The sequence below is a fragment of the Polyodon spathula genome, chromosome 13, assembly GCF_017654505.1.
Source record: "Polyodon spathula isolate WHYD16114869_AA chromosome 13, ASM1765450v1, whole genome shotgun sequence".
Lineage (NCBI taxonomy): Eukaryota > Metazoa > Chordata > Actinopteri > Acipenseriformes > Polyodontidae > Polyodon > Polyodon spathula.
Window position 1 is genome coordinate 37,435,817 of NC_054546.1, and position 23,055 is coordinate 37,458,871.

General features: G+C 40.1%; 1 protein-coding gene across 3 annotated transcripts in view; it reads left to right on the top strand.

Moving 5' to 3' along the window:
• Positions 1-22,608, top strand: part of ankrd11 (ankyrin repeat domain 11) — an 82,099-nt gene extending 59,491 nt beyond the window's left edge. The window contains exons 4-14 of one of the 3 annotated variants that reach the window (XM_041269016.1): positions 2,845-2,983; positions 4,168-4,248; positions 10,801-10,974; positions 11,329-11,529; positions 11,880-12,022; positions 12,504-12,651; positions 13,113-20,305; positions 20,524-20,622; positions 20,799-20,942; positions 21,801-21,893; positions 22,252-22,608. In XM_041269016.1, coding sequence (XP_041124950.1) covers positions 2,845-2,983; positions 4,168-4,248; positions 10,801-10,974; positions 11,329-11,529; positions 11,880-12,022; positions 12,504-12,651; positions 13,113-20,305; positions 20,524-20,622; positions 20,799-20,942; positions 21,801-21,893; positions 22,252-22,437 — 8,601 coding nt within the window. In that variant the 3' untranslated portion in view covers positions 22,438-22,608. The remainder of the gene's footprint in view (positions 1-2,844; positions 2,984-4,167; positions 4,249-10,800; positions 10,975-11,328; positions 11,530-11,879; positions 12,023-12,503; positions 12,652-13,112; positions 20,306-20,523; positions 20,623-20,798; positions 20,943-21,800; positions 21,894-22,251) is intronic. The other 2 variants (XM_041269017.1, XM_041269018.1) reach the window with 2 other exon arrangements.
• Positions 22,609-23,055: the final 447 nt, after the last annotated feature.

Below are 23,055 nucleotides of genomic sequence, written 5' to 3' on the forward strand. Positions count from 1 at the left end.
TTTTAATGACGCAATAACATTGTAGCCTAGCTACAGTTTAGTAAACATGACACTGTTTGTATGTACTACCTATCAAAATATATACAAGTTATGATTTAAGGTCAATGTTGCTGTGTTAAGTATATGTTTTCTGAATGATCAGGTGCAGCTACTGTATCAACCCTCACTAAACTATACTGGGTTTGCTTTTGTCTTGTTGAGACTGCAAACATGATCTTGGAGAGAGGATATTGCTCTACAATTCCTTGGTTCCCAGTCCTCATTCCATATGCTTCAGCATAGTCTCTTCTCCATATCTCCCATCTGTACTGCAGCAGAGGAAGTAGTGTTTTATTTAAAGCTTCAAGCAATAGAAAAGAGAAGTTCAGTATTAAGGAGAGAGGAAAGGAACATTTGTATTTATTTCTTTGAACTTCAGCTAAGAATGACAACCTTTTACCATACAACAGTACAATTATAAATTGTGCGCTCTTCCTATAATTGTAAATTTTATTTAAATACTGCATGAAGTCAACAGGAACGATGATTTATTTTCATTTTTCTCAAAAAAGAAAAATTTAGATGCTGGTTGTTTCAATAAATAGTACATTGTTAATAGAACATGTTGCAAATGTCCCCCCCCCCCCCCCCCCCCCCCCCCCCCCCCCCCCCCCCCCTAGGTTAAATGGAGAATTTTACAGTAACTGCTTTCCAAACTTGCTTGTTTTTTCTATGCTCCAGTATATTTAATTGACTGCCTGTGCCTTGCTGCACCTATGGAACCTGCAGAGCTTTGTGTCTGAGTGTCTAGGAATTTTATCAGGTCAGCAGAGCTGTTTAAATAGCTTGTGTTATAAGGTTCTGAGCTGGACATGAATAGAGCTATGGTGTTGCTAGGGAACACATACTCTGTCAGGGAGGCAGTTGACAGTGAGCATGTTTGAAGCAGGGTGTTATGCAGCGCTCCTAACTCTGTGTGTGTGTGTGTGTGTGTGTGTGTGTGTGTGTGTGTGTGTGTGTTTTACTAGATATAACAGCACAGGAAAACAGGAAGGGAGCTGTGTGCACCCAGTGACGACATAGTCTTATGACTGGTCTTGGGCAATAAGCCCACTCTGCCAGTAATTTGTAAAGAGCACCACTCTTGGTATACCCTGCAATTTTCTGCAGCTCACTTCATAGCTTGCTGCTAGGACTCATAGCCTGTAAAAAAAACATATAGTAAAAAAGGCTATTTGCTCACGATTGAATAGCATATTTGTTATTACTACTATTAACTACTACTATTTTTGATTCATGACTAATCATGAAGAAATTAAGATTCTTCCAGTCCCATCTACAGTTATTGCTAGCAGGCTGGGATTTTCACATCATTCAGATTCCAGACTTTTTTGTTTCTAGGTGAAATATGTTTCCCCTTTTTATCCTGACCTGAAATACTCCAGCTGCAATACCTGTACATCAGTAAATAAAGTGGGTGAACACCCCTGTTTGGTGGACTTGAACAGATAGATTCAACAGTGATAGATTGAACATGAACAGATACATTGTTATTGGCCCTCAGCCAACCAGAGCCCCCCATACAGTCTTTCCCTCTGAGCTGCTGTTCAGACCCAACGGTGCGCTTCACGTGAACAGTTCTCTGAGGGTCCTTTCGTGGGCTAGGATGAAGGCTACTAACAGGTCCAGTGTGCCTAGCAACAGAACATTAACAGAACATAAACAACCAATTACAGAACACACACACACACACACACCACGCAGTCCAGTGGCCATGCCCCCCTGCTCGTGCCACATTTCTGACTGAGAGCTCAACTGTCGGTCTTGCATGCAGCAGCACAACACAGGTGCTCACTGTTAGAATATTTTGTCTTTAACCCAGGATTTGCACATCACAGGAGAGTAGAAATGAGTAAACTCTGTATCCCTTTTATGAGAAATGGTTAAACACTATATTGCCCAAATTAAAAGTGAGTATACCCTCGTCTACACCACTGCTGTACATTGTGCCTTCAGGTTGGTCCGTATACATGAGAGGGGCACATAAGACGTTGTCTTTTGAAGGTGGGGGTTGGTTATGGTCAGCCCTTAGAGATCAGGGATGTAGACAGTGAGAAACAACCTGGAAACACCACATTTTAATTCTTAGGAGTGTTTTCAGTATCAGAAGACCACAAAGCAAAGGGTTTGGGCATGCCCTCTTCTGGGATCCAGCAGTTTGTGGAGGACCGTCAAAAAGGAAATTCCATGGAAAAGACATGCTCTGCAAATCCTGTAATTTCTGGAATTCACTGGGTAGACAGGACATTGCTGCAGGGGAATTCCATGAAAACACTGATTCTCTTGTCTTGCAGCAATGAAAAATACTTCTACTGTAGCTGAGCTTAACTGCGCAGGTCTTCTAATTTCTATTTATTTAACCAGGTGTACTTGATTTACTCTACATCTTGTTTTGAGGTGAACCTGATACGACCACACCAAGAATACACTATAGCTTTCATGTTTTGTTTGTATAATGGGTAGGCTAACTGTTTAAAATACTGCTTCACTGGTACATTTTTATAAACAATTATGATTTGCCCGCATTAAAAAAATATATATGTTTATAGGTTGTGTTTTAAATTGTAGATTTACTGTACAAGTGATTGAGAACCTGACAATTGGCTCAAGCTTAAAAAAATAAATAATATGAAATCAGCTGTTTGGTCTAATTGAATTTGTGGTATAATGTGCACTGTGTTAGTGCAAAGGAGAAATTGAGACATACTTCGTTATTGGACCATTTACTATTATTATTATTATTATTATTTTTATTGTTTTATTAGTTGATGTTAATATCCGTTCTATTTTTTTTGTTTTTGCTAGGATAAAGATAAAGTCTCTTTAAACAAGACTCCAAAGTTGGACCGAAGTGATGGAGGAAAAGAGATGAAAGAAAAGGCTCCAAAAAGAAAACTACCTTTTACTGTTGGAGCGAATGGAGACCAGAAAGATTCCGATTCAGGTAAGAGGTCTTGGATGCACAGTGATGTTGGGACTCTGCTCGGACTCCACAGGAAAAACAAATTCTCTTCTGTGTGTACAGCTGCCTGGGCACTGTATTAAATATATTACAGGTACAATTCTGTTTAGCATATTTCTGTCTGATAAGACAGCTGTAATACTTTTTTTTATAAGTCAAGGCTTCCTCTTTATGGTCCTTTTATGGTTTCAGAAAATGTGAATACTTATATTTATTTTTGTTAAAGGCAGTGTTTGGCCGTCTATTTTTGCTTAATGCCAAATATCTATTTAACAGGTGTTCCACTGCAATATGTCAGTCTGGGGTTTTGGTTTGCTTTGAAACTGTGTCTTTTAAGGGGTCCTTTTAAATGTTAATAGCACAACTTTTCTCTTGTCATTTAAAATGCTCTTTTTGAAAAGCATGCGTCATTTCTATTATATCGCAACCAAAACAAGTGTTTGAATATCGTGCCATTTTCTTGGGGCAACAGGGCTTTGGGTGATTCGCTTGCTGTAAAACAATGTTTCAGAGTATTAAAGAAACTTGTTAGAAAACCAGCAACACAAACAGACTGTTCACCATTTCAATTTCTAAGTACAGGCAGCTGGAGGTTTTTATTCTCGTTTTTTTTACTTCAGTATTACTGAGTCATGATTTTCCAGTCATCATCTTCATTCTGTTTTCTTTATTCTCGTTTACATTAATTACTGTGTTAGTGTATCTACTGTACTGTAGAGACTTGTACCACACTGTAGAAACTCATCCATTGTTATTGACAGTGTATCTCAGCGATCTAACACAACTTTATTTTTCTTTTGTCCCACATTTTCCTGTTTCTCTTTGTCCATCATTCTCAAAATCTCTGCTTCTTTGCACCTTGTTAAAATATATATCTATTTTACTGTGTCTATATATGCACTGCATTTCGTCTGTCTTGCTATCTGTGTCGCATCTTGTTATTGGATGTTTGTTAATGCGTTTTTTTGTTTTTATTTTTTTGTTCTTTGCAATTCTACTGACCTGGGTTTTGCTGATATATTGCGTTTCCTGCACCCCTTTTTATTTTGTGGGTCTGTTTCCTTTTCTCTCATTCTCGTCCTCCTCCTTGTCCACTGCCTGCCGTGCTTTACACTGTGTGTGCATTGCCTGCATGCTTGCCCTCCTCCAATCCCCCTGACTCGTAGATTCTGACCCCAGCCTGTCATCGGAGGCTTGGGATCACCAGTGTGCTGCCGCCTCACTCTCTACTCACAGGCCACACTCAGGTAAACACAACAGCCTGACTTTCCTATGATCTCATTTTAACGTGTACCTGTGTTTCTGTGGGCACTGACATCCGCCACTTGCTGACACTCTTTCACTACTTCTTCCTCTTATCTTTCTTTCTTTTTTCTAATTCCTGTGTATCTGTTTAACAGTTTCCAACCACAGTATGACCATTCTATCCCTAATTGTTCATTTGTATTTTGCCTGATTTTCAGTGTTTTTTTTTTTTTTTTTTTTTTAAACGATATATACCCACCAACACACTATGAGGAATACATTGTAATGAACCAGTGGAACTCCCTTTTTTAACAATATTGTAATACTTCAGAGTGAAAAACATACTACCAACAAACTTACTGGTACTACCCTGGCTCCTGCATTAAATGTTTGTTAATGGTATACTATAGCAATATACCCAGGGGTTCAAATAGAAAAAAATAACAGTTCTAATATGCGGACCACCGCATTAAACCATTAGCAAAAAAAACCACGTAGACATTAAATGTATGCATGTATTTATTTACAGTATTTTGAAATGCCATACATGGATTTTTTCTTTTCTTTTTCTTCACATGCTTGAAACGTTCTTTACTTTTGACCAAAGGAACAATGTTACATCTCAAGAAACTCTGTAAACATAACTATTCATTTTTAAAATCAGACAAATTAACAAAATAGCCCAACTCAAATGATATGTATTTGTACAAATACATAAACCTTTAATTTTTATATTCTGCAAGAACCATTTCAGATTTTTTATTTATTTGTTTTTTATTAAATCTGTAATAAACATCACAACGTTATTTATCATTCTGGTTTTCTAATAAATGCCGATTTTGTTTTTTCAAAACATCAGTCTCCTGAAATGTGTGTCCTCAGAAGTACAGAAAAACGTCTTACTGAGAGACTTGAGCGAATCTTGGTCTTCATGAGAATGAGATTCCTCTTATAAATAGAAACGTTTAGACTGATTTGTAAAAAGAGCCTGATGGCTGCACCACTACAGGATACTCTCAAAATATATTGCTTGGTAAACTTATACGTGTCAGTGTTTGTAAATACAAATTCCCAGCAGGGATACACATCTGCATATTAACATTGTAAACACAAGTCATTATATTTTTGTGTCTAGACCACATTTTCAGTTCACTCTTGGTGAATCGTCCTTTACGATAAGTGGGTGCTTTTATTACTATTTCACAAATAAATTGAGGTCTGCAAAGGAGCTTTTGTGTGAAAGTCTTAAATCTGCAGTTTTATATTGTAGGGTAAATATGTAGTGAATTATTTTCTTTGTTTTCATATTTTGAGAACCACACAGTACATGCATTTATAATGCAACTTGAAATAGGCATTTGCCACAAGTTGATCTTGAAGGTCTCATCTGAGGAATTGATTTCTCAGATGAGGATTTTGTCTTTAAGGACCAGTCCAAATGTTATACAGCTTTGCAAAATGTTTGCCATTTAACCAAGATCACAAATCCTGTTTTAACTGGAATATCAGTATTGTACTTGGCAACTATTTATTTATTTATTACTGGTTTACCAATGTTTGTAAAAAATAGCCTGTGTAACTAGAGTAACTCTGATCTCTGTGTTCCTTTTTGAGGGGTTTATGATGCATGCAAAAGAGCAGAGTTGTAAACGGTTGAAGCAGAAGATCTGGTTGATGAATTCTGCACTGCTGCAACCCACGCTGCGCTAACCCTGGCAGCACTCCATTATCTTTGGCCTGCGCATACAGGAGCTCTAAACACACAGCACCAGCTCTAACTCGGTTTAAGAAAAATATACAAAAAGGCATCCTTTCTCAGCGGAGTTGCTGCAGTGCTACAGCTCATTTATTTCAAAGAGAGAAAAGCCTTTCATGTTTGCATGATTGTCTTAGAAGCTTAACATGTGTTAGCAGCTAGCTTCAACAAAATAAAACAACAAGTAGGTGTTTCTCTCGACCTGTTTAGTTTGTTACTTGTAGGTTTTCTTCTTGGAAACGACTGTAAATATACTTGGTTTCTACATCTGACAAGCTCCAGCTAACGCATGTTATCTCTTAAACTGGTACCTCCAAATTATGCTTGGTTGTCTAGGAAACATGTTGCACTGTTCAGTGGCTGTCTTAATAAAATAAAAATCCACACTTCTTTTAGATACTTAGACACCCCACTGACAGTTGACCTCTGGTGACAAAGTAGGCTACATTTTTTTTTTGTATTGTTCATAAAGTTTGTATTAAATACAAATTACTTAAGTGACATGAAGTTTTGATACTCTAGTAAATCAGAAATTTGGTCCAACCGTCATAAATACAGCTACGTATAGGCTTGCATGTCAATTTTAACTTTGAGTTTTATTTCCTTTCCAACAACTGGGGTTTCACTGAAACATTCATTCCAATTTTAAAGTGTGTTACATGATGCACCTTTTGCAGCTAATTCTGCATAAGAATGTGTTGTTTTTTTTTTTTTTTTTCTAATCCCAGAGCTTGTGGTATGTAATTGTTATGGTGAGTGAGATCAGTAATTAGCAAATGTTCTTTAGTGGGGAATGTAATTATCCAAAACATACTTTCAGATTACTGCTGCATCTACTGATTTATCTCCTGATTATGTGATAAGATTTAAAAAAAAAAAAAAAAAAAAAAAAAAGCCTGTTCATTACATCGAGTTTCTTTTCATGTTTTGTCAATCTGATACGCTGATGCAGAAGACAGTGACACACAACATCCTGTGTACTTCCTCTGTTCCCCCTTTTATTTCCTGTTTGCTCAAAGCATCCCAGAACTAAAGCCCTGCGTGGCTGGACTCATGGATTGATTTTCACATTTGACAGGAGCGCCACAATCTGCTTTGTTCTCGTAGACTTGAAGGAGCGCGTGCTGAAATCAATAGTCGCAAACAAATTTTTTTCATTTAGAATTTTTTTTAATCTGCATTTCCTTTATGACGTCTCAGATCAGTTGCATTGTTAAAGCAGAACCTTCGTGTCTGCTTGTTTCTCAAGGTTGAATGACTGAGATTCAACCCCACGTCCTGAGTTTAACTTGGCTAAGAAAAAAGATTAACATAACTGTTCCTAGCAGAGTGAACTCCTACTCCCTGTGTGTTTGGATGGAGAAAAGTCCCTGGACCTCATTGTGTCTCAGTGCATACTCAAGCTGTTGAGTTTGATTGAATTACCAGGGACCCCTACACATGCATGTTGTGCACACATGCTCAAACACAGGTCACGCACATAGATAACATTCACAGATGCAATCAACCCTGTAGCAACATATAGTTGTGCAGTACTTCTGCTGTATGTAACCCAGAGAGCATCACAGAGTAAAAGGGAATAGTGGATATACTGTAGACTAGCAAAGAGAAACCAGTTTTCAGTTGGATTGAAGTACTGCTGTCTGTTTTTTGTGTATCTACTGTAGTCCACCCCCAAATCTCAGTAAGTTCATCTAAGTCCCCAAGCCACAATATAACATTATTTCGGATTCAGGGCTGCTGAAAGCAAAAATACCAGAGTTTATCTCGGAAAATGTATAGTTGCATGCATTGTTTTCAAGTCGGTGCTTTTGCAAGTTGTAACTAACAATTCTAATTTACAATGTTTGCAGTAATATAAGTAAGGTCGTTGGCAAAAACTTTAAGCAGCAAAATGTAGGCTTTTACTTAAGGTGCCATGAATACAGTATTTGATTTAATATATATACCATTTGATTTGCTTTTACTATTTGTGTGTGTGAATGATTTGCAGCATTCTGTTTGTATTATACAGTATGAGTTAAGTTTTAAAATCCAAATACTGTATTAATTTATTATAATTGACAATTTATTTTTTTAATATGCATTGGTGTTTATAAAGTAATAACTATGTAGTGTAAGAGTATTTATTCATAGTCTGTTCCACATTAGTCTTATACGGATTGATATTGTAGTAATTCTTTTAAACTCTATTAGGAAATTAAGCTTAATTTAACAGCCCTACTACTTTTCCATGTATTTTGATATAATATTAGATTATAGATTGTGGAACATACATCTTTTAAAAGATTTGTCTCCCTCCACTGGGGACATTATCAGTTTGTGTTGCTTTGCAGAATTGATTATTAGTGGCTCTGTTTTGCTGTGGAATAAAATCGGATGCAGTTTTTAGTACATATCAATGCTGTCCCAAGGGGTAGGCCTTTACTTTTCAAGGATCCTGAAACTTATCTGGACAGTGAATAGGATCAAGTTAAATGGCTTATTAAGCAAGAATGCCTTGGAGTCTGAGCTGCTTGTTGTTGAACAAGGAAAGATAGTTGACATTGTATTGTAGAAAGACGGGATGACACTGACAAGCCTTCAAAGCTGGGAAAATAGATGCTTTTCATTGTTCAATGACCTACAACAGCAGCTTACTAATCATGTTTGTAGTGAATTGCTATTGCAACACTTGGGTTGAAGTACTTTAACTTTAGGAAAAAGCTCATCAGGGTAGTTCCATAGCCAGAACAGTTCCTTGTTTTGCTTCTCTGGTTTTGTGTGTATTTTGATGTGAGGGTAAAGGACTTTGGTCCAAGGAGTCTGGGGGTTGAACTTTAGCATAATAGTTCACAGATGGTAGTTGAAGTTGAACTTGTATGACTTGGGGGAATGAAGTCCATGAAAAATGTTTGGGACCGGAAGTGCACACTAGTATATTTCCTGTTTGGTAATTGCTTGTTGCCGTCAGCAAATCATCCCTTTGACCATATTCCCTGCAAGCAGCTGAATAAAAATGCTACAACATGTTTTTTATTAGCACTTCTAGTGGAAGTAGATTATTTGTACAGAATTGTCATGAACCGAAGATGCACAATCAAACTTCTAACCCAGTGTTTAGGGTGGGCCACACATTAGCTAGTCTTTAGCTGCAGTATACATAGGCGCATATATAGGCAATTTCCTTTAGAATTACTGTTAATTTTATTCCTTGCTGCATGATGCACCTCACAAACAAAAATACAGCAAACTCTCAGTAATTCATCACTCCAGGGGGAGTTCATTGAGTGACAAATTGTGAGAATTCTCCCTTTTTCAGTGTTATTTGCCAGCAGTTGTGCAGATATGAACATATATACGATACAGATGTGGAATTTTAATGCAATAACCTCGAATTTATTTGAACCATGAAGTACACCTGCAGTAGCATGACACATGGCCACTTCACTGTAAACTCCCAAGTGTATTCGTTTGCAACTTATGGACGGTGCTCAGTTTTCAAAATTAAAATGATTAGTGTTAGCGTATTTTGTGTATGTTTCAAACATTTTCTACCATAGCACTTCTTATGCTGTCTTGTACACTAGATATTCAGTATATATTTTACTGAAGCTCTACAACCGCTATAGGTACATCCCCCCACCCCCATTGCTTTGCATATCCTGCTCCATACATGGCAGTGGTGCCAAATAGAGTTGCTACAAGTAACAATTTGGTAGTGCATTTTAATATAACAACTTAAGTAATATGCATTATGCAAATACAAATTCATGTGAATGACGTTTAATGTATGATTTTATAGTATTCACACATTGTCAGATGGAAGGAAAAAAAAAACTTAGTGTGTGAATGCAGCCTGAAGGACCTTCGAACACAGCCGGTCTTTTTTGTGTGTACATCATGACGAGTAAATTCTCAAGGGAATTGAAAAGATGTGGGCATGTCACAGTTAGCAGCTTCCTTCTTTCCTACTATGTTATCTCTTTGGACCCTGCAGCACTGTGTAGATATGAAAGGAAATATATTATGGTATATACAAGATAACTCTATTGAACACAGATCTGCTGTATTCAGTAAGATCTGTAGATGTGTCTGCTCAGCTCCCCTATTTTATGGCGAGACTGGAATTAGTCATTGCTGGAATAGGATACTTCCTATGAAGTGGTGTTTGTGGCTCTGAACTGTATGTAGTTCTTTAACCACTGAAAATGTGCAAAGCAAGACACTGTGGGCATGATCCTGGCAAAGGTCTTTGCACACAGTCACAATCCTAAACGCTCCCTAGCCACTACTGCTAATCACAAACTAACTTGGACTAGGGCCACAAAATGGGGCAGTTATTTTAACAAAATGAACATTTTTGTTTTGAAACTCCCACAAGGTGTCTGCTGCAGGGTGGCTGGTCAGCTTTGATTTCAAACCGAGGTTTATCTTTGTGGAATGTAAATGTTACTTGGACTAAATATTGATAGGTGGTTGTTGGAAGATGGAGGAAAGCTGAAGTGTGTTTAGTTTTCTTGTGGTAAGGAATTGTAGAAAAATAACAGATGTCTGTCCTCTCTCTTTCTTTCTGGTTTATTTTAGATTTGAATTGCGCTTTACTATGTTTGCGTAGCCTAACACTATTCCTGTTACAAATGTTATGAATTTTCTGGCTCAATGATGGGTCTGAAATGTGCTTATTAGTAGAGTATGGGGGGGTATTGTATATGATGCTATTATCTGCATACCTAGGTTTGATGTGGGCATATCTGTCCATGTATGTTTTAGTCTGCAGAGTTCTGATGTTGTTGTCACCCATTGGCTGTCATTACAGAGAAACAGGGTCCGGAACGGAAGCGGATTAAGAAAGAACCCACCAACACCAGGAAGTCCGGGCTGGCATTTGGAGTGGGAATGCCTGGAATCCGGGCCGGCTACCCTCTCTCCGAGCGACAGCAGGTCGCTTTGCTCATGCAGATGACTGCTGAAGAGTCCATTAACAGTCCAGGTCAGCAATCATTTTTGCTGCACTATGGCATATGGCCTACATAATTTAATATTTAAGATTATGGATGATTCATACAGTTCAGTAATCATATGCTAAACATAAGAAGTTTAGCTTCCTTCAGTGTGCTGCTTTTGGGGTTAAATGTGACCATATTACAAGCGATATAGTACATGCTTTCTTTCTGCTTGATCTCAGTGCACCACCTACTGGTGAACACAGCTTTTACAACTTTCAAAGGCTTGTTGTCATGGTAATTTAAAAAGTTGTGTCTTATTATTTGCTTATTAGTAGCTGCATAACAACTGATAGAAATATAATTGTATTTGTCATTTATTGTTTTCCTATCTCATTTAGACACAACACCAAAGCACCCGTCGCAGTCTAATATGGGTCAGAAGGGAACGCCAAACTCTGCTTCGAAAACCAAAGATAAAGTGAATAAACGCAATGAGCGGGGGGAGACACGATTGCACCGTGCTGCCATCCGGGGAGAGGCACGTAGAGTAAAGGAGCTCATTAACGAGGGGGCAGACGTGAATGTAAAAGACTTTGCAGGTACACTACCAGCGTATCTATATATACAGACCTGTAATTACTTCAAAAGCATGTGATCATTTATAGTTGTTTGTATCCTTTTTGTTTTTTTTTACTCTTGCTTTTATATGTACATTGATAAAAAACAAAACAACAAAAAAAAAATGGTTAGATTTAATCCCTTGTGTATGTGTGTCTGTAAACATATCAATCTCTCTGTGAAACTAGAATAGTCTTATCACAGGTAATTTGCGAAAATATTCTTAGTTCATTATTTTGTAGAAAGTTATTGTTTTGGGCAATAGGATAGATGGCGAACATTTTTTATTTATTTTTGTATTGCTTATCTGGCACCTCCTGGTTGTTTATAGGCTGGACAGCCTTGCATGAGGCGTGCAACAGGGGTTATTACGATGTGGCCAAGCAGCTGCTGGCAGCCGGAGCAGAGGTCAACACGAAGGGGCTGGACGACGACACCCCATTGCACGATGCCTCCAGCAATGGGCACTTCAAGGTCTGTTTCTAGTTAAGGTTTTGATTAGTTTTGGAACCTAAACAAATCAGTAGTGTAAGTTTGTTTTCAGGTCAACTGAAGGTTACAGGTAATTTACGAACATGCAGGTTCTATTTCTGTACCTACCTACCTCCCTAAACTTCTAAGGTTGACTGACAGACAGATAATCTCAAAGGTTTAATGATACATCTGTAATGTAAATGTAAGACGATGGTTAGTTAAATCAGTGATTAACTTTCACATTTTATTAGTTACATAACACCCTGAAATGGTTGGCATTTAAAAACTCCACCTTGGCACATGCAGAGTGGTGGTGCTCCTATTAATTGCAGTTTGATCTATTCCTGCTTTTACAGTGAGCTTAATTAACTACCACAGAAATTTCCAGTGAATATGCAAAGACTTTAAAAGATCAAGACCTTAATGGGATGAACAGCAAGAAAAGCATATCTCTAACTGGTGTATTCTCCCTGATTTTTAGGTTGTAAAGTTGCTGCTGCGGTATGGAGGGAACCCCCATCAAAGTAACAGAAGGGGTGAAACACCGTTAAAAGTAGCAAACTCCCCTACAATGGTGAATCTGTTACTCGGGAAAGGCACCTATACCTCAAGTGAGGAGAGCTCTTCAGGTGAGAGGGGCCATATTGTAAATGCGTGTGGGGGTTGGGGCTGGCGGGCGCTGTTCTTTTGAATTTGGACATGAGTGTGCATAGAATACAGCTGTGTAAAAACTATCCAGTTTCATTAAAGGTGGAGGCCAGTGAAATGCTTCAGTGCCATATTGCTTTAACCTATGAACATATCAATGATATAGATTTTTCAAATATCCATTTACTACAGACTATTTAATCTGACATAGCATCCCTCTTGGATAATGCCTTTGTGGTACAGCTTGTTTTCATTCACAAAACAAATCCAATTTAATGTGTTTGGAATTTGCTGTTTTTTATTTTGATCAAGATGCCATGCTATGTGAAATAAGATTTCACAGCTCAAAAGCTCTTATAAGGGAGGTGACTTTGTATATCAATGTTTTATTTTGTTTGTTTTTTTGTTTTTTTTATCCTAATTGTAGTTTTGTTTTATGCAGAATCTTCAGAAGAAGAGGATGCTCCTTCGTTTGCTCCCTCAAGCTCTGTTGACGGCAATAACACGGACTCAGAGTTCGAAAAGGGCTTAAAGCTGAAAGGGAAAAACCAAGACCCTGCGAAATTGATGGCCACCCCAGTAAAGGATGAATACGAGTTTGACGAGGATGACGAGGAGGAAAGAGTCCCCCCTGTCGATGACAAGCACCTTCTTAAAAAGGAATTCCGCAAGGAAGCCGCCATGAAAGCTAACAGCTTAATTTCTATCCCCAAAATTGAGGTTAAAACATATTCCAAAAGTAACTCGCTCACACCAAAGAAGACAGCACGCCGGATTCTGTCCGACACAAACAGCTCAGATGAGGACGACAGAACTTTGTGTTTCTCCCCGACACCAACGGCAAAGCAGCAGCCATCTTTCAAGAATCGGGAGTCCTCCACCACGTCCTCCAAGCAGCAGAAAGAAAAAAGCAAAGTAAAAAAGAAAAGAAAGAAGATAACAAAAAACAGCAGTAGTGCCAACAAGGAGGTGCGGTTTGGCAAATTGAATGACACGTTCTGCACGTCAGAATCGGAAAGTGAGGATTTGGAGAGTGAGGACGACAAGGGCTCGGTTCAGAGCTCTGTCTGTGTTAAGGACTCTTCTGCTTTGAGCCTTAAAGAATCGTCTGTTTTCAGCTCTCTTTCCGCCACCTCTTCCTCCTCCCATGGGAGTTTGGCCACCCAAAAGCACACGCCATCACTGGCGGAGCAGCATCCCAAGCAATGGCGGACTGATGGCTGGAAGACCATCTCCTCACCTGCTTGGTCTGAAGTCAGCTCCCTTTCCGAGTCGGGCAGGACCCGGCTGACCAGTGAATCGGACTACTCTTCCGAGGACTCAAGTTTGGAGTCAGTGAAGCATGGGAAGAAAAAACAACAGGAGAACAAGAAGAAGAACAATACTCATAACAACTCAGAGAAAAAGATCTCCTCTGATTTCTACAAGAATTCAAACACAGAAGGTGCTGTCCCCAAGTTGGACAAGGAAGGAAAAGTGGTCAAAAAGCATAAAGTAAAGCATAAACACAAAAACAAAGAGAAAGACAAGGCTCCTAGCCTGGTCCTTAACCAAGACATGAAAGAGAAATTTGTCAAAAGCTTTTCTTTCGATTATGAGGATACCAGACAGAAGCAGTTGATTTCTGGGGCAGAGTCTCCTGTGGAAAATAAAGTCAAGAGTTCTAAACATGACAAAGACCACTTTAAAAAGGAAGAGAAATTGTTCAAGGGCAAGTCGGAGGAAAAAGACTGGACCTCGGGGAAAGAAACAGGAAAAGCTGCTAAAGAGGAGAAATCTTCAAAGAAAGTGTCCTCCAAAGACAAATCCAACAAGGAGGACAAAGACAAAACATTCAAAATAGAAAAAGAAAAAAACACAAAAGACAAGGAAAAGCCTAAGGAAGAAAAGCAAAAGACACACAAAGAAGAGAAGAAGAAAAAGTCCAAGGATAAATCATCCAAAACAGAAAAGAACGAGCAAAAAGAAGAAAAATACCCCAAATCTGAAAAAGAGAAAACCACGAAAGAGGAGAAAGAAAAATCAAAAAAGGAAAAAACATTCAAGGAAGAGAACGATTACGAAGACTATGACATCAAGAATCGTTTTTTGGAAAGTGAGGACACGAAATTAAGTGTATCTGATGACCCCCAAGACAGATGGCTTTCAGACCTTTCTTCTGATTCGTCTCTCTATGGTGACGATAGCTGGGACACTCCGATAAAAGAATACAAGGAATACAAAGCTAACAACACCGTCAAACTGATTGTTGAGACTGTGAAAGAGGAAAACAGAGACCGGAAAAAGGAAAGCAAAGTAAAAGAAAAGAAGGAACACAGTGAAAAACGGAATGAAAAAGAGACTACAACCAAGAAGAAAGACAAGGAGTTTTTAGAGAAGATTGGGGATAAGAAGTCTGCAGATAAGCAGAAGTCTGTCTCCAGCTACCCATCAGAAAAGGAAAAAAAGAGGAAAGACTCTGCCGAAAGTATCAAGGAGAAAAAAGAAAAGGATCCCATTGATTGCAGCAAGGAAAGAAAAGACTCCTACGACATCATAAAAGAAAGGAAAGAATATAAAACTAAACCAGATGATTCATTAAAAGAGGAGTATGGTAATGAAAGTTTTTCCAGAGATAAATCTGAAATGGAGTTTGTCAGTAAACAGTTTGAGTCAAGGGAGAGGCACTACTCTGGAAAAGAAAAAGAGAAGAAAGGAGAAGGTGCAGAAAAGGAAAAGAGAGAAAAATTGAAATCTGACAAACACAAAGAGAAAACTAAAGAGAAAGAGAAGAACTTCTTGGAATCAGAAAAAGAGAAGACAGAAAAAAATTCCATTGAGAAGCCATCCAAGGAGAAAGATATGGACAGAAGTTCAAAGGACAGGAAGGATGGAATGAAAGACAAACACAAAGACTCCCATGTCAAAGACAAAGAGAGAAAAATGTCTTCAGAACAAAGCAAAGATAAAAAAGAGAAAGCATCCCAAGAAAAACATGCAGACAAGGAGAAGGACTTTCAAGAGATAAAAAGGGAAGAAAAGAAATCTGAAAAGGGGAAGGAAAAGAGCTGGTTCAGTATTGCCGACATCTTTACCGATGAGAGTGAGGATGAGGTTGATTACATTGTGGGGGGCTCAAAATTCAGCGACTCAGTTGCAGGATCTGAAATCCAACGGACAGACCTTGTACCAGAACGAGATGAGGTAGAACTGTTCCAAACAGACAAGCACCGGAAGTACTCTGCTGATGGAAAGCAGCACTCAACTGAGAAACAGAAGGAGAAAGAATCTAAAGAAAAGAAGAAAGACAAGGTGTCATTTGACAGTGGGAAGGAGAAAAAGGAAAAGAGCTCTTTAGAAAAACACAAAGAAAAAAAGGACAAAGACTCTGGTGAGGGCAGGCATAAGGACCGTAAAGAGAGGATATCAACAGATTCAAACCAGGACAAGAAAAACAAGCAGAAGATGCTTGACAAGAAGCACCAGAGTGAGGAGAAGCCCAAGAGCAAGCATAAAGACAAGACAGAGAAAGACCACCTGAAAGACAGGAAGCCATCCAAAGGGAACATGGAAAATGAAAAGTCTCTTCTGGAGAAGCTTGAAGAGGAAGCTCTGAACGACTACAAGGATGACTCCAATGACAAAATTAGTGAGATCTCTTCTGACAGCTTCACAGACAGAGGCCATGAGCCGGTACTTAGCAGCTTCTATGACTCTTCAAGCATCAGCCTGCCTGACCTCTCTGAGGAGAGAAGGGACTCGCTCTCTGTTTCCTACCCTCAAGACAAGCTCAAAGAGAAGGAAAGACATAGACATTCCTCCTCTTCTTCGAAGAAAAGCCATGAGAAAGAAAAAGACAAAGTAAAAAAGGTAGAAAAACGGGACAAGTCAGAGGTGATCAGGGAGACCTATGGCCGGAGGGAGAGCTTGCCATTTGAAAAAGAGTCCATGCCCTTGGAAGCTGATCCATACAGTTTCCCTTATGGGGTGAATCCAGAAGCTGAGAACGATCTGGACAAGACTATTGAATTTGAGAAGGAGATGTCTAAAAAGACAGACAAAGAAAAAGCTTTTAGCAACCTGGTCAACAGTGAGAAGATAAAGGATAAAGAGAAGAAGAAGAAAGACAAGCATAAGGAGAAGACAAAAGAAGAAAAACACAAGCATGCAGATAGCTTTGGTTCTTTCAAACACTCAAAGGAAGATCAGAAACTTGGCCTGAAGGACATACCTCAAGTCATTGGCTTAAAGGAAAAGTCCAAAGATGAGACAGCTAAATGTGATGTTAAACTCAGAGAGAGGAGCAAAGACAACTTGGACAAAGACAGCAAGACTGATTCTGTGAAGACAAAAGTGAAAGAGGAAAATGACAAAGTAAGCCAGTCTAGAGATGGGACTCGGAAAGAAAACAGGCCAAGGGAAAGGCTTTTAGTTGATGGGAACCTCATGATGACCAGCTTCGAAAGGATGCTGAGTCAGAAAGATCAGGAAATTGAGGAGCGCCACAAACGGCACAAAGAGCGGATGAAACAGATGGAGAAGATGAGGCACAGGTCAGGGGATCCAAAGCTTAAAGACAAAACAAAAACAAGCGAAGACCTGCGTAAGAGAAGCCAAGATCTGACTTCAAAAAAGTCAAGCTCATTAGAAACTGTGCTGGACAAGAAACCCAAAGATCTGGGAATTCCAGCTCAAATTATGTCACCGGATATAAAGGCTCAATCTGTGGGTGGCCAAGATTCAAAAGACTGGCTGGTGGGGCATCAGTTGAAAGAGAATTTGCCAGCTTCACCCAGGTCAGATCAAAGTCGACCAACTGGAGTCCCAACTCCAACATCAGTGATTTCTTGTCCAAGTTTTGAAGAAGTGATGCAGACACCACGGACACCATCTTGTAATGCAGAGGACTACACAGAACTCATATTTGACAACATTGATTCTCAGAACTCATCTGCTCTGACAATGTCCATGAATGCCTGCTCTCCATCCTTCTTTGATAGATATTCTAACACACCCAATAGCCTACAGGAAACTCCTTGCTTAACTCCCACCAAGAACCTACCGACAGCCAGCCTTTACCGATCAGTGTCAATTGATGTCCGGAGGGCCTCAGAAGAAGAATTTAAAATGGATTCTGACAAGTTCTTCCGGCAACAAAGTGTTCCACCGACATCTGAATATGAACCCTCACTTCCGCAGCTGCCAGAAGAGAAGCTCTTGGCTTCTGCTACGCCTTCAGTGGACAAGTTTGACTGTGTGTCTCCTCCTTGTTTTTCTCCTAATTTCAGAATGTCCTCACCAAGGTTGGAACCAGCTCAGCCTGCAATGGATGGCTTCTCTGCTGCTACCACAGACAATCATGAAAACTTTCCTGAGTGTGTCTATAATAATTACTTAACAAAATCTTCAAGTCCATTGCACAGACCTGAACCCGAACCCCAGGAGCCTTGCACTGATATTGCTGCACCTCCTACTCCTGCCCCTGTTGCTCTTCCTCCACTAGAGCTAGATGATTTCTCTGAGCTGCAGCCGCTGCCATTGCCTCTGACTGGCGAACCCATTCTGGTGCCTTCAGATCCTGTGAACAGCAGTGACTTCCTGTCACCAATTGTAGAAGAGTTTGAAAAAGGAGGGGAGGAGGAGGAGGAGGAGGAGGATGAGGATTATGATGATGATGATGATGACGAAGAAGAAGAACTACTACAATTACAAGAGGAGGATGAGGAAGAGGAAGACTCATCTTTTTCTGTTTCTGAGACGATCAAAAAGGACTGGGTGGAATCTCCTGTAAGGAGGAGTTCTGAGCCTCCACCTCTTCAATCTCCTTCTCCTCTTCCTCCTCCTTCTCCTCCTCCTCCTCCTCCAGCAAGTCTGGTAGAAAACTCCTCTGATCACTGGAGCATCAGCTCACTGCTCCTGAAATCTCCTCTCAGAACCTTCCCTGAACCGCCTCCCTCTACTAAGATCACCTCTTTTACACTGCCAGATGTCCATTTGCAGCACCACCTGCTCACATCTCTGCCTTGCATTCCTCATGCTTCCTCACCCTATCCGGTCTCTCCTGTCTCGTACCCTGAGCTCCTTTCTGAGCCTGAGCTTGAAACACACAAAGACACAGTGGAAGAGACCCCCAGTCAAATGGAGCCTGCTGTGGCAACAAGCAAGCCTGAGCTTAATGTTATACCCTCCCCTGCCAGACTGGATTCTTTCTTTACAGACTGTAAGCCCCTTCCCAAGGAGCATAGAGGGATGTCTCCAGAGCCTACATGTTTGCCAACAGAGGCTCAACCAGATACCCTTCCCACTTTGGAAAGTAAATACATTGTGGACAGTAGCATAGCATCTCCTGAGTGCCAGGAGGATCCGGTGGTGCCATGGTCGGACCCTTTCTCAAATGCTGTCGAAGATCTAGACCTGGGACCTTTTTCTCTCCCTGAGTTACCTTTGCAAGATAAGGAAATCCAAGAGCCTGATATTGCAGATTCTGAGCTGACTGAATTTAAACCAGTTCCTGCTCCCCCTGTGTCTGCAGCTGAGGGGGACAATGAGGGATCTGATATAATGGAGGTTGATTTGCCAGGTCTGTCTGATGAAAACCTTAGCCCTCCAGCTGTTGTGCTGCTACTTGAACCCGTACAGCCTCTGCAGCTCCCTTCTGAAGAACATGAGCCAGAACTACAGAAAGTTTCAGAGGATTACATTACCGATCATGCTGTTGCAGAAGAAAAGGCTGCTTTGGATGTGAGAAAGGAACTGGAGGAAAGCGTGCAGGCTCCCATTACGCAAAGTGAAGGAGCTGACACCAACAACAACCATGAAACTGAATTTCCAGACTCTTCCGTAGACGAGCCCTTGGCTGTTGCAGCTTCTCCATCCTGTGATACCTTAGGCCATCTAGGCCAGGACAATAATGCCCAGCCTCTTGCAGCAACAACAGTTCAGCCCAGCCCAAATCAAACAGGTGCAGACCAAACTGGGGTTCCCGAATCTAATGCCATCCAGGTTACAGAAGCCCATGAACCTGTGGCTAAGACAACATTAATCCCCACCACAGAGGCTCCCAAACCAGCAAAGGTGGAGGAGATTCCTCAAAGGATCACCAGGAATCGTGCTCAAATGTTGGCTAACCAGAGTAAGCAGAACAATAATACCACCACATTAATGACAGCTTCAACCCTTGCCATCAACAACATCACCTCTCCTGCTGAAAAGGAGAAAGAATCTATCAGCACCACCACAGTGTCTGCTGCAGCCCTGACACATCCAGCACCAGTCAGCAAGACCAAAGGACGGCCTGTGGAGGAAGAGGATTCACAGGCACAGCACCCGCGCAAGAGGAAGTTCCCCAAGTCCAACCAGCAGCAGCAAATCCAAGCGCAGCTGGTCAACACCACCATGCACCAGACACGGGAGGTGATCCAGCAGACCTTGGCAGCCATTGTCAACGCTATCAAACTGGATGACATTGAGCCTTACCATAGTGACCGCTCCAACCCTTACTTTGAGTACCTGCAGATTCGGAAGAAGATCGAGGAGAAACGGAAGATACTCTGCTACATTACGCCGCAGGCACCCCAGTGCTATGCGGAGTACGTTACCTACACAGGTTCCTATTTGTTGGATGGCAAGCCTCTCAGCAGGCTTCATATTCCAGTGGTATGTTGTTAATTTATTTATTAATTGTATTAAATTGACTGAATATCTGTATAAGCTGCTGTAGATAAATTAATTATTTAGAAGTTGTTTACCGTGGGATATTTTGTAAACCTAAGAAAATGCTGTAAGTTGGCTAGTCCATACTTTATTGGAAACAGATAATGAAGTATTCTAACAATTTTTTCTTTTTTTTTTTTTTTTGTCCTTTCTTCACAAAGATCGCTGCACCTCCGTCTTTGTCAGAGCCACTGAAGGAGCTGTTCAGACAGCAGGAGGCTGTACGAGGGAAGCTGCGGCTTCAACACAGCATTGAGCGGGTATGTTCAGGACACTGGTATGAAGGCTTTAACCCACCTTGCCTGCATTAAATAAATTAATTTAGCTTAGTTTTCTAAAAGCTGTTAGCTTACTTTCCCTCATTGTAGATGGAGACAGTCATGTGTAAGGGGCCTGTGTTTTGCTCATTTTTTATATTTCTGTTTGTATTTCCCAGGAAAAGCTGATAGTATCTTGTGAGCAGGAGATCCTAAGAGTACACTGCAGGGCAGCCAGAACGATAGCGAACCAGGCAGTCCCCTTCAGTGCCTGTACCATGCTGCTAGATTCAGAGGTCTATAACATGCCTTCAGAGAATCAGGTTGGTACTACTGTGATGGTTGTATGCCTAGAGAGTTTAACTATCGCTTTTGTTTTCTGAATTACAAGATGTAGCTTTGATTGCTAATACTGTATTCCTTCAAATTTAAGCCACACATTTTAAACCAATCTTTTCTTCCAAAAAATGTCCTGCGTCTTAAATTCGAGTATAGTGATGTATGTATTAAAGTCGAACAGCAAAGTGACTGGCTGCCCTTTAAAAGATGAACAAAGCAGTCGCGGCTCGATCTTGAATCACCCATGACATACAGGCAGCCATTTTTAAAGAAGCATCATTAGCTTCCTGAGGAATTGGAAGAGAAACTTTTACAATTTCAGCGTTTTATTAGAATTGGACAGATTGGAAATGCAGATCAGACCGCAGTATTTTTTGACACGCCAAGCAATAGCAAAGTTCACAAAAACAGGTGTTACAACTGGAAATGAGAAGCAGCACATAACTGTTATTTTCTGTGACAGCAGAGTGCCGCAAACTGCCTCCATACATGTCTTTCTTATATGTGTAGTTGAGGTTGTATATTTGATTTGATTAGGTTTTTTCCTCAAATTTGAGGGTGGGGAATTTGGTCTGCGTCTTAAATTCGAGGGCATCTTAAATTTGAAGGAATGTGGTATATAAATTATAATTTCCTATGCCAAAACATATAGTAGTGTGTGTAATGCCGTCTTGTTAAGGTACAGAAAGTTTTTTGTCATACAGTACTTTGCGTTATTTTGTATGCAGTCAGTGGTTGTTCAGTGGTATTTTCTGCAGGGTTCTTGAGTTGGGGAAAATCATTTTAACAATTGAATTATACAATGCTGAAAGTTGATTGATTGTAATATAAATTGTTTACAGGGTGATGAAAACAAGTCTGTGAGAGACAGATTTAATGCCAGGCAGTTTATATCATGGCTTCAGGATGTTGATGACAAGTACGACAGAATGAAGGTACAGTATTCTGCGTTCCCTTGATTGTTAAAGACTAGCCAGCAATATGTTTTTCACTTTTTACTGACACTTTTTTTACAATGGCTTGGTAGATTTAATCCAAAATAACTGAAACGACCCATTTATGAGCATGAAACAGGTGTAATACATTAAAGATACATGCAACTTAATTTTACTGAGACTTTTTGTGTTTTATTGTTGCCACTTTACAAGTTATAGGTGTAAAACTATTTAAGGTTTAACCTTGTGAGAATCAAAATACAGGTTAACTTTTGGAAGAATCTCAATCTCAAATTCTATAGTGTTTGTCTTGTTTTGTATTTCATGGCCTTACCAGTGTTTATTTTGTTTGTTCTAGACCTGCCTATTAATGCGACAGCAACACGAAGCAGCAGCACTGAACGCAGTGCAGAGGATGGAGTGGCAACTCAAAGTGCAGGAGTTGGACCCTGCTGTACACAAATCACTTTGCGTCAATGAGGTCCCTTCCTTTTATGTGCCAATGGTCGACGTCAATGATGACTTCGTGCTGTTGCCAGCGTGACGGAGATAAACGAATTTAATTATGATAAGACAACAAACAGAACATATGGTAAGGGCTAGCCAGAAGGAATAAGAATATTTTCTTAAAAAAATACGAAATACAAAAAAAATCATGCTAATGATTCCCTGCTACAGAGGAGGAAGCATCTTTTTTTTCTTTTTTTTTTTTTTTTTTACGCCCTTTTGTTTTAAATTGAACGTAAATAGGATGTTCAACTGTGGAGGCAAGTCTATTTCGTCCGTCCGACCGATAATGCAGATCGTGTGCTTGGCTACGAAGCAACCTCTGTCCCCCCCCCCCCCTCCCCCCCCCCCCCAAGAAAAACTCCCATCGCCACGGATCGGAGCATGGGAGAGTTGGGCGTCAAATGGAGGACTGAAGACGAGAATGCAGATGGAGGACGGTTGTTCAGAAGAAACACACAAGATTCAGAGAAAAGCTGCCTTCTCAAAGTGGAGGAAGGAGTGAACAGAGAACCTGGTGATCATGCCCTTCAGATTTACAGTCGATGTATCCAGTAATGGTGTGCTCCCCATGTGTTCTTCAGTTTGACCGTTGCCTTCGGTTTCTAGAAGTGATACTGAAGATCTAGTTGGTGCATCACATAATTGGTTAGAA